This window comes from Mytilus californianus, unplaced genomic scaffold (genome assembly GCF_021869535.1).
Source record: "Mytilus californianus isolate M0D057914Y unplaced genomic scaffold, xbMytCali1.0.p SCAF_12, whole genome shotgun sequence".
Lineage (NCBI taxonomy): Eukaryota > Metazoa > Mollusca > Bivalvia > Mytilida > Mytilidae > Mytilus > Mytilus californianus.
The window spans coordinates 21,879,631-21,892,481 of record NW_026262604.1 but is presented as its reverse complement, the minus strand read 5'-3'; the positions used below and the strand labels follow the sequence as shown (position 1 = coordinate 21,892,481).

At 31.4% G+C, this 12,851-nt stretch overlaps 1 protein-coding gene across 4 annotated transcripts in view; it reads right to left on the bottom strand.

The window, feature by feature from the left end:
* LOC127721543 (uncharacterized) overlaps positions 1–12,851 on the bottom strand; it is a 46,666-nt gene that overhangs the window by 17,007 nt on the left and 16,808 nt on the right. For all 4 annotated transcript variants that reach the window (XM_052228304.1, XM_052228301.1, XM_052228302.1 and 1 more), the window contains 7 exons: positions 11,633–11,721; positions 10,625–10,795; positions 7,804–7,983; positions 6,174–6,405; positions 1,902–2,103; positions 575–759; positions 181–261 (listed from right to left, as the gene is read on the bottom strand). In XM_052228304.1, the coding sequence (XP_052084264.1) occupies positions 181–261; positions 575–759; positions 1,902–2,103; positions 6,174–6,405; positions 7,804–7,983; positions 10,625–10,795; positions 11,633–11,721 (1,140 nt within the window). The remainder of the gene's footprint in view (positions 1–180; positions 262–574; positions 760–1,901; positions 2,104–6,173; positions 6,406–7,803; positions 7,984–10,624; positions 10,796–11,632; positions 11,722–12,851) is intronic.

Here is a 12,851-nt window from a genome sequence, read left to right as displayed (position 1 = left end):
GACCAGATATGTTGTCCACCCTGAGGAATCCTTAGCCATAATAAACATTTCTGTTAGACCTTTATTTTTTAATGTGCTGCTTTTATTCAGTAAATTTTTAAATAAATTGATAATAATATATCGAAATATTTGATCTTCTTTTAATTGATTACAGTTTTTCTCAGTACATATCAGAATTACCATCTTCTCTGTAGCACTCTGTTCCAGGCTCTGGCCTATTCTCATAACATGAAGTCTTCATACAGAACACAAGGTGGTTAGCTGTAACAGAAATAGGCGACAATTAGATTAGGACATAAGGATAAAATAACTTGGATTAAGACATACAGTGGTTGATTAGCTGTAACAGCAAGGACAAAATAAAAATAACTATTATAAGAACAGAAGTTTGTTGATTTGCTGGAACAGAAAGAATAAAATAACTTAGATTAGAACAGAAGTTTGTTGATTAGCTGTAATGGCAATGATAAAATAATGATTTCACATACAATCTATTGATAAATAGGACTTGCCTATTTCTTTCTGATCAAATGTCAGATTGAGACTTAACCTTTGCCTTAAATATTGATCTTACCAATCTTGTTGCCATAGCGACTACTGAAGCCACACAAACAGTACATAGGTTTGGGCATCCTTCGTTCCCATGGAATGTTGAGGTTAAGACTTGACATTTGACCTGAGTGGAATCCCATCATGTGATTAGCATAAGCTATACTACAGATGGTAGCAAACCGACACATTGAACACTCCACATACTTCCTGTAATGTAATCACAAACATATTTCTGTCGATTCATCTATTGTGGATTCATTATTATTCGTTGGATGCCAATTTTCGTTGATTTCGTGGGTACAGGAGAACCACGAATTTAAATGTTCAACGAATTACAACTTTTCTGAAGAAATGTATGCAGACTTTGTTAAAACAACGAAATCAAATATCCACGAAAATGCTAGTTTTCCTCAATCCACGAAAATTGGTACCCACGAAAATTAATGAATCCACAGTATTTTTGTGGGTACACATTTTTTTTATTGATTAAGGAAAATTTATATTTTTCATGCATATTTCAATTCATGGTTTTGTTATAGTCTGCATAAAAGCCAACAGAAAATGTGTAATTGTTTAAATGTTTAAATTCATGATTTTAATAGCTGCACCCTCGAAATCTGCTATAAAATTTGGTATCCAACCATTATTATTGATTCCACACTAACTTATTATAAAGGATGTTCGCTACTCTGTTTCAAAAATAACAAGCTTTTAAAAAGACTTACAAATTGACAGTATATATATAATGGAACTAAAAAAGCAGAACAAATGCAAGGTCTGTGTTCTTGTTTTTAAGATAAAAGCCATTGAAAAGTTGGCGGGAAATGGGTCTCACATAGATTTTTGATACAATTAACATTAGCACCTTTTTTCTTTTAAAACTAAGAAAAAATAACAAAGATTTTATAAGATTAACAAAAATACCTTTTTTAAACTATATGACAAAATTATGAAATGAAAAGGTGGGGTAAGAAGTCAGTTTATTTTTAAAATGGCACAACATGGATAAAACTAGAGGATTTCAAATATCTGACAAAAAGTCAAAAATAAGACTAGCGAACATCCTTAAGCCAAATGTTTGGGAGGTATTACATTAAGCTTTTTACAAATGAATAATTGAAAATGTAAAATTATCATTAAAATACCAGACAATGTCAGAGCTGATCTAGAATTAATTGTACAGGGGTGTCCAAGGGCATGTCTATTATAATTTGATGGTTTGTGACTATTTTAGAAAGTTAGCCTGAACAATTATAGGAAGTAAAGAATTAAAAATATATGCATGTCAGGTTAAAATAAAAAGTGCCTTCCTATGGGGAAATGTCATCCTTCCAAAGGCCAAGACTTACCTATAATGGTCATGTGTTCCCATGGACATTTTACACTCAAAGCAGTTAAAATAATGGACCTCTCCTGGAAAAGTTGTCCCTCCAAAGTCCAAAACTTTACTGACAGACGGTGCATTCAAAGATTTGACTCCATGTTGATTGTGTGATGATGAAGGTACTTTTATTAATACTTGGTCTTGTTTGCTGCTATGTGCTGAGGTTCCTAGAAAGAAAGAGACTTGTTTTATTAATACTTGGTCTTGTTTGCTGCTATGTGCTGAGGTTCCTAGAAAGAAAGAGACTTGTTTTATTAATACTTGGTCTTGTTTGCTGCTATGTGCTGAGGTTCCTAGAAAGAAAGAGACTTGTTTTATTAATACTTGGTCTTGTTTGATGCTGTGTGCTGAGGTTCCTAGAAATAAACAGACTTGATTTATTAATACTTGGTCTTGTTTGCTGTTGCATGCTGAGGTTCCTAGAAATAAACAGACTTGTTTTATTAATACTTGGTCTTGTTCGCTGTTGCATGCTGAGGTTCCTAGAAATAAACAGACTTGTTTTATTAAAACTTTGTCTTGTTAGATGCTGTGTGCTGAAGTTCCTAGAAACAATAAAATTGCTTAAAATGTTGATACCATTACTTGTAATCAGCATTACCCGAAATTGCAAAAAATTATTTCACACTTTTGCACATTGTTCAACAATTGCGGTAATAAATACATGCACAAAATTCTGAATTTACAGAAATCAAAATAGATTTTGACAATATGCTTTTCTTCATCTAAAAAAATAAAATGCTTCGCTGGGCGCAGCTTGATACGACCGCAGAGGTCGAACCCTGAACAGTTGGGGCAAGTATGGACACAACATTCAAGCTTGATACAGCTCTGAATTTGGATTGTGATTAAATATTTGACACAGCATAGGTTTCTGACACAGAAAGAATGTGGTCTAAGAACTTCAATTTTTTTAATTTACCTATCATGGTACAATGTCCAAAATCAAAATACATGGTAAGATTCAGCATATCAAAGAACCCCATATATTAAATTTTTGTTGAAATCAAACAAAGTTTAATAATGGACCCTCACTTGGACCAACTTGAGAACTGGTCCCATAATCAAAAATCTAAACACATGTTTAGATTCAGCATATCAAAGTACCCCAAGAATTCAATTTTTGTTAAAATCAAACTAAGTTTAATTTTGGACCCTTTGGACCTTAATGTAGACCAATTTAAAAAACGGGACCCAAAATTAAAAATCTAAAAACACGGTTAGATTTGGCATATCAAAGAACCCCAATAATTCAATTTATGATGAAATCAAACAAAGTTTAATTTTGGACCCTTTTGACCTCAATATGAACCAATTTGATAGCGGGCCCACAAATAAAAAATCTAAATACATGGTAAGATTCAGCATATCAAAGAACCCCATATATTCAATTTTTGTTGAAATCAAACAAAGTTTAATTTTGGACCCCAATTTGGACCAACTTGAAAACTGGGCCAAAAATCTAAAATCTAAATACATGTTTAGATTCAGCATATCAAAGAACCCCATATATTCAATTTTTGTTGAAATCAAACAAAGTTTAATTTTGGACCCCAACTTTGACCAACTTAAAAACTGGGCCCATAATCAAAAATCTAAACACATGTTTAGATTCAGCATATCAAAGAACCCAAAAAGTTCAATTTTTGTTAAAATCAAACTAAGTTTAATTTTGGACCCTTTGGACCTTAATGTAGACCAATTTAAAAAACTGGACCCAAAATTAAAAATCTAAATACACGGTTAGATTTGGCATATCAAAGAACCCCAATAATTCAATTTTTGATGAAATCAAACAAAGTTTAATTTTGGACCCTTTTGACCTCAATATGAACCAATTTGATAGCGGGGTCCACAAATAAAAAATCTAAATACATGGTTAGATTCAGCATATCAAAGAACCCCATATATTCAATTTTTGTTGAAATCAAACAAAGTTTAATTTTGGACCCCAATTTGGACCAACTTGAAAACTGGGCCCAAAATCAAAAATCTAAATACATGTTTAGATTCAGCATATCAAAGAACCCCATATATTCAATTTTTGTTAAAATCAAACAAAGTTTAATTTTGGACCCTTTGGACCTTAATGTAGACCAATTTGAAAACTGGACCCAAAATTAAAAATCTAAATACACGGTTAGATTCGGCATAACAAATAAATATATGTGGTCAAAGATTTTACAAATCTAATGCGCCATACTGTGCAATTAAAGATTACTTCTAGAAATTTTTCAATATTTGAAATTTGAAAAAAAAATAATATTTGAAGAATAATTCTTTTTAATTTCTGAAATCTGAAATGAGAAAAAATTGACCCCCCACAATTTCTTTTTATCCCCCCCCTTTTTCCCCTCAAGATATGGTCATAATCTCAATTCAAATTTCCAATGGAATTTGCAACCATAATTACCCATTTAAATTTACCATAGTGCTAACTTAATCTATTTTATAATAGAATTTAAAATATAGTGTCAAATCTTTCATATGGATTTTTTTGTAAAAAAAAAGATGCAACATTTGCAGATATTTTTACTGGTCTGCCTTTATAAATATGCATTTCTTTAAACATAATTTAAAAGCAGTGTAAGGGAAGTAACCAAAACGTTGTATTTGGATTACCTCCCTTACACTGTTTTAAATTATCTTAATTGTTCATTAACCATTACTTTATACATAATTTAAAAGCAGTGTAAGGGAGATAATTTCAATGATGTATTTGATTTATCTCCCTTACACTGCTTTAAATTATGTTTTGTACTAAAGTATTTGTCCATTAACCAGGACAACCTTGTTTTTCCTCCTTTTTTGCCCCTAATTCTTAAACGGTTTGAGCCATAACCCCCCAAAGCAAATCCTAACCATCCCTTTGTGGTATGGAAACTTGTAGTATAATTTCAGAGAGATCCATACACCGTTCCACAGTTATTGTCTGGAAACTAGAAAATGCTTATTTTTGGCCCCTTTTTGGTCCCTAATTCCTTAACTGTTGGTACCATAACCCCCAAAATCAATCCCCACCTTCCTTTTGTGGTATTGAACCTTATGGTAAAATTTCACAGAGATCCATTCACTTAAACTAAAGTTAGAGTGCGAAAACTAATGCGTCTTTGGACGACGACGCCGGACGACGACGACGACGCCAACGTCATACCAATATACCACCACAAAATTTTTTTTGCGGTCGTATAAAAACTCTGACCTCACAGTAAGTTCATTAAGCCTCTAACACAGTATTGAGAAGAATTCTTTGTTAAATGTTGATCCTACTAAACTGTGTATTGAAGAACACAGCTGCAGGGTAATATCAACAAATTATCAACTGTAGAAGAACACAGCTGCAGGGTAATATCAACAAATTATCAACTGTAGAAGAACACAGCTGCAGGGTAATATCAACAAATTATCAACTATATCTATTTAAGAAATCTAACAAATACTGCTCTACTAATTGCCCATTATTAACTTAATTCCTTAATAATTTAATTTGGGATGTAACACGTCTTCTGATTGGCTGAACGTTTTTTGTCTATCAGCTCATAGACATGATTTTGTCATCAATATTTTTTTCATGATTTACTCTGTAAAAATGGAGTTTAGAATTAAATTATAAGGAATGACTGTTAAAACTTTTCTGTCTTTTCGAAATAACTTACAAAATGTGGTGCACACTTTTAATAACCTGCTACAAAGGTTATTCAGTGTGTACCACATTTTTGATGTTATTTCTTCATAGACATGATAGACAGAAAAAATATTACCATTCCTTAAATAATTTTCTATTACCAACTTGACCTTTTCTTTGTCTCTTTATTGAAAACCTTTCCCAAACATCTTCTATCTTTCTCTTTTTCAAACTTAATTTCAAATGCATGAAAGGTGCTGCTTTTTTTTTTATGTGCACATAGTGATTTTCTATCATAAATTAATACACAATATCTTGTTTTCCATAATGAACAAAAAAGTATGATTTATATTCTATCAAGTGTACATGGCACATTCAATTTCTGATAATTATGGTAAATATTTAATCATTTACTGTATACTGTATTCAGTATATTTCTATATTTTGTTCAATGATACACTATTATATATGGTTCCTTTTTACAATATATGTTTCATTTTTTGTGTACTTTCGCTGTAAGGGTAAATTTTATTGATTTCTTCTTTTTAACATACCCATATATATAGTTTAACATTGTCTTTCAGTTTGACCCATATATTTTCTCTAACATACCTAACACTGCCTTCTGATTGGGTCCATGATGTTTCAGTTTATGGGCCTTGACCTCAGCAGAGTTGAAGAATGCCAGTCGACAAAGACCACATTTTTTAGTCTGTGCCTTAGACTGATGTTTTAACAAATGTCCATAATAAGTCTGAGTGGTGCCCCAACCTTGGGAGACAAATTTGACAAGAAAAGCACGAAGGCAGTATAAACACAACAAATGCTGGGAGCTATCATGTTTCTGAAATAGAAAATAATTCAATATATTAAACAGCAAAACAAATACAGAGGATTTCCTTATTTTCACGGAAATCAATTATTGTAAATTGATTAAATTGTTTTTTTTGTGGATACATGGTAGTGTTGAATAGATAGAAAATGAAAGGATATGGAGTAAATGTACATGGGACAAAATCGCACACAATACATAGAAGACAGCACGGGGCACATCGAAATATATGTAAGAAAACCTAGCAGTTTAAAATAGTATGAAAGGGCAATATACAAAACAGATGATCAGACCAATATTTTGAAGAAATATAACCAAACATAAAATTTTGACAGTGTATTAATATGAGAAATTCACACATGAAATCTGCATACTACCTGTAATGAAATTTGTAGGCTGTTGAACACAAAAAATACCAAAATTAATAACCCATAAATAATTGTGATTCCAGAGAATGGTATTAATTTAACATTGTGTGTTCTTTGTTCTGCAAAGAGATTTAGAAAAACTTGTCCATGTGACATAACAATGTATATTAATTATTTCCAAGATTGAGCATAATAATTGTTATTCTGTATGAAGGAATTATTTCATAAAGACTAAACTTTAAATAAAATGTTTATTTCAATTTCGTTTTTTCCGTAAATCATTAAAATTTTGAAACCTCATCAGAATGTTTCTATGTTGTCAATCATAATTATTTACCAGTTATCTCCCCTTTAAGAAATTTTACATTAAAAAAAATAGAGACGCGTTTACCTCTAAAATAATATTGTGGTGTTTGTATCCTGCCTTTATGATGTATAACATCACATCTCCTTTTATTTTATAATGGTACAAATGGTTCAAATTAAGAAAATCGCCGGTTAAAATTGTGTTTCCAAATAAAAATTAAATAGATAAAACTGCTATCGTTTTGTAAAACAAGTTGTTATTGATTGAATTAACTTTTGTCTTCGCTTGCACTGTGTTCTCATCGAGGTCCGCATTATAATATATTTTTAGATTCTTGACAATGTTACGAAGATGGATAAGGAACGAGATATCTGAAATGTTTTTAATGTGATCATTTGTGCATTTTGAAAAAGGATCATTCTACATATTAGTAAAGCACCCTTTGGTCACAGAGAGACAACACATGTTGATCTAAGATGACAAGTAAACAAGCAAAAAGAAAATCAATGTTGCTTGATTTCTTTACAGCCCCCATAAAGAAGCAGAATCACTTATGCAATTCACAAGGAATAGCAAGCGCACATAAAGTCAGATCCCTTCCTTTGGAGTTAGGGTATAAAATTGAAATTATCTTTGACTTGGACAAACCCTCCTCAGAAATAACTAGAATCTTAAATATCAGACATTCAGTGTCATGTACTGATGCCAGATGTTTACAAAACCTTCATTTTCTACCTTTTTAAAATGGTCCACAACATCACTGTACATAGATGATCTAAATTTACAAAGCTGGCATGTATAGGGCATCTCACAAGCATTGTGGTTCTGTCTCATGTGTTGTGTCAGTGCCTGGCGAGATTCATGGTCACGATCACATATCCTACACAACAATACATTTGTGTTGCTCATATGTACCTGAATATTTAAAAATAATAAATGTTAATTAACTGCATTTGTTTTTGCTATTTTGTATAATTTTGATAAAGGTATTTGTGAAATTACATGATGACCAAAAAAAAAAAAAAAAAAAAAGGTCAAAGTCTATATATATATATATATATATATATATATATATATATAAACATTCACTCTTGTATACTACTTCCTGAATCTTAAATTTTATCAATTAATAATTTGTTTCTCATCAATTAAACAGAAACAAGAATACAATCATTGTCATGCTAAGCATACCCCCACTCGTAAATCAAAGTTTCAGAAAACAAGAATAAGTGTCTTGCCAAATCTGAAAAGTGCACACCCATTACAACTCTTAAATGTTGAGCTGTTTGAAATAGTAGTTTCTAAAAAAAAAGTGTGACAAAAATACTTGTAGGATCAACCAAGGGACAACCAGACAAGGTGATTGCAACATACTGTGAAAATACTTTTATTTGTGGGTATCAACTTTCGTGGTTTGAGCAAAAGCTACATGTTCATGGGTTCTTTAATAAATTCGTGGATTTTAGTATTCTGAAAAAATCATAGTGATGAATTTGAAGCCATCAGAAATAAAGATTCCTGAGACTAATCATAAGTTTTTTTTTTAATTCATCTATGCTTACAAATTGTCCCGATTGAAGGAAATTACAAAGTAAACATTTTAATTGTTGCACACATGTAATCAGAAGTGATAACACTGATTAACCAGATCGAATGATCAACAGATTAATGATCACCAAAGGTGTTAATTAGGCCACAAACATGTTACTTTAAGAAAATGGTACAAATTTAATTTGAATTGTAGAATTAATTCTTAGTAAATATATGGGGAATGTGTCCATGGGACACATGATGCCCCTGCTTGCATACCATATAAAGTTATAAAGGGACATAACTGAGGAACGGTAAAAGTGACGCTACCCACATTTGTTATTGGTCTGAGTTTTGTAGTAATAAGTATTGTGTATAAGTTTCATAACATTTGGTTGAGGCAAACATAAGTTAGAAAACGGAAACAAAAATTCAGCAATTTTTCCTTTTGTAAAGGGGCATAACTCTAGAACAGTAAAAGTGACACCACCAAAATTCAAACTTGATCTGTGTTTTGTGGTAATAAGCATTGTGTATAAGTTTCATAACATTTGGTTGAGGCAAACTAAAGTTAGAGAACGGAAATCAACTTTTGGACGTATGGAAAGACAGATGTACAGACAAGGGTAAAACTTAATGCCCCTCCAATACGGCGGGGGCATAATAATACAAAAGCAAGCCCAATATAAAATTATTTTTTTTCTTTTCTTATGAGGAGAAAAAATGAACACTTCATCTTCATCTTCGTATATCATCACCCAAAGACTGACTTCCATTGATCAAAACTAATTTTTCAAGAGAACTAAAAGTTCAAAAGTCGTTTAGGTTTTTTAAAAGATCAAATGGGTAAAATCCTGTCTGAGGTTGTATATATAGTTCATTGTGTGTTTGCTGATACTTGTATTCTCTAGATTACATGTCCGTATCCATGTCGTCAAACCTACATGGGTTAAATTGATGTCATTTGGTCGCTCATGGATAGTAATCTCATTTGCAATCATGCCACATCTTCTTATTTTTAAATTGTTTACCGTAGAAAGGCTTGTATAGTTCGCAGTGGTACATAGTCCGCACCCCCTTCTCCCCACGAAATTTTAGGAAAAAAAACTTTTTGTAACTGTTAGAAAAGGTCTAATGAAACTCCGGTAATTTCAAATCCTGTGCGGTCGTTTGCGGTATTTTCTTGGAAAAACCTGTTTTCCATCATCAAACAGAAGCTGAAACTGCTTGTTAATGATTCTAGAACGCTTCATGATTGTTAAAATAAGTTTAATTCACTTAAAAAACAATTTAGAAACTTGTGTATGTTTAAACAGGAAGTTTAAAAAGCACGTGTAAAAGAAGAAATTAACCGGTGAGAGTCGAAATCCGTACATAACAGATATCACTATAATACGACTTTGAAAGCAAAACAGTTCCATCCTTTTGTAAAACAGTCTTTAATATATCTATCACATTAATGTTTGAAGGGTCTTAAGCTAATACAAACCATATTAGTCAGTATGAAACACCAAAACGGAACGAACAATAACCGATTTCGTTTTGTAGTTTACAAATTCTAAGCTGGTTTACGGTTGTCTTTTTCACTATGTTTGCATCGTTTCAATCGAGCAGATACCAGTTTATTTCAACCAATGCATTGAAAAGAAACGAGAAATTTGTAATGAAAGGTTTAGTTTTTATATTTATCAGTATTAATTTGATATTGAATAGAAATAACTTATTAATATGGATGAGTTAAAATTATTAGTTTGAAAAATGATAAGAGCGCCCTCTACAATAGAAATAACAAAGATGGCGGAACGTAAACAAACCACCTCGACCGCGAAATTGAAATTTTTCTCTTATTTCTTGCTTATTGTACTCTATAGTCCGCACCCCGTCTGGAAGGTCCAATTTTGGAGAATAAAACCGCGGACTATACAAGCCTTTCTACGGTATACAAATCTGCATTTCAAATAGTGTACTTGGTAAAAGGTCAAGAGGTTATTTGTGGAATTAAGTACAAGTTAAGATATTTACAAACCTTGTCCACATGGGTCTGCATTTCAAATGGTGTATCAAACTGTTTGTAGCAGTGTTTACATTGTGTAAGGTCACTGAGGTCAATATTTTGTTGTTTACTGCTGTCAATGTGACCTTGGATATGCATCATGGCCTTGACATTGTTGTACAGCATCTTGTTACAATACCAGCACTGTTAATATATGAAATATATGCTTTCAAAATCTTATAGGATTGCTTTGTACTTGATATATATCTACTCCAATATTTTTTTTATTGACAAGGTTAATTAAAAAAAAAAAATTCCAAGAGATCTGGTGACATTTTTTTTCATAAAATAACTCCTCAGTAAAGAAATATATTCAAAACAGTATACAATATAATTGAGAACTGTATGTAAAAGATGTCCTAACCCAAAAAATCCATGTTCCCACTCAGACATCGTGGTAGCATTTTACCATGGTTACAAAGAAAGCCTTTTTTGACTAGACTATAGAGATCAAGGCTTAGATTCTTGAAAACAAAATCTGTCAAATTTTTACTACTTAGATTGCAGAATAACTCTAGATTTTAGTTTCAGAGCGGACACTTATTATCAATACTTAAGACATTCACATTTAAAGTAACACAAACATTTGAAACTTCAGGGCTGATTTTTTTTCTAGCAAATTTATCTAGTGCTCAAAATCAATAAACTGTTAAAGTTTATAAATAATAACCATGAGTAACAGCAATAAATGACTAAAACCAGACTAATTGTCTGGCAAAAATTTAAATATTATGAATTTGGAAATTTGAGATTAAACATTACTATTTAAAGAAATGCTACAAACAAATAATGGTTTTAAAATTGAAAATGCAAATTTTTTTTTTGCAAAACCTCTCTCTTCGTAATTTTTGCAATAATAAAATTTTCAAAAGATTTTATCTCTCTGGATTCATGTTCAGCTATAAAATCCCTTATTTCAATCTTTAAATGGTGATTTCTAAAACCAGCATTAAATCTGCCACTGAAACCATGGATACAAACCTTAAACCTGAATTCTCCTTTCTCCTCTTCATACGTTGGATCTCCTTCCATCTTTCCATAGTAATATTCATCTAATGGAACCCAATTACCTGTAAATTAATAATCAGTAAATTAATAGGTAATAAAAACTATTCTATGGAGTGGACATACCTTGGAAAGTGAACTAATTAATAACAAAGAAATCCACAAAAATCTGATCTGATGTACACAATACATCCAGAACTTGTTCATGCAATATTAAATCGTTTGCAATTTCCCATGTAAAAGATGTTTGCTGTTCTTATTTTTGACTTTTTGTCCAATATTCAGAATCGTTTGGTTTTATCCATGTAGTGCCATTAAATTTTTTTCCCCCTAACCCCTTCTTTTCTTTTTAAAATTTAATTACATAAAGTTTAAAAAGATATTTTTGATAATCTTATTAAATCCTTGTTTTTTTCCCCATATTTTTTTAAAGAAAAAAAGTGCTATGTTAAATGTATGAAAAATCTAGAGGTATCATTTACCGTCAAATTTTCAATTGCTAATATCCCTAAAACAAGGACACAGACCTTTCCTTTCTTTGTGCTTTTATAGTTCCGTCAAATTTGCTTACAATTCATAACAGTCTCTTAAAATTTGTAAAACTTTCGGTAAATTCTGTTTCAGGTTAGTCTGAGCAATTCAGTAGAAATAGGATATGTATGACAAGAAAATATTTTGGAGTATTTCAGATCAGATTTTTCTGGATTTCTTTGTTATTAATTAGTTCACTATTTCCCCATATTTTTTTACAGAAAAAGGTGCTATGTTAAATGTATGAAAAATCTAGAGAGAATCATTTACCGTCAAATATTCAATTGCTAATATCCCTAAAACAAGGACACAGACCTTTCCTTTCTTTGTGCTTTTATAGTTCCGTCAAATGACAAGAAAATATTTTGGAGTAGGACAAAGGATGAGGAACATCCTTTACATGGGAAATTGTAAATGATTCAATATTGCATGAACAAGTTCTGGATGCATTGTGTACGTCAGATCAGATTTTTCTGGATTTCTTTGTTATTAATTAGTTCACTATTTCCCCATATTTTTTTACAGAAAAAGGTGCTATGTTAAATGTATGAAAAATCTAGAGAGAATCATTTACCGTCAAATATTCAATTGCTAATATCCCTAAAACAAGGACACAGACCTTTCCTTTCTTTGTGCTTTTATAGTTCCGTCAAATGACAAGAAA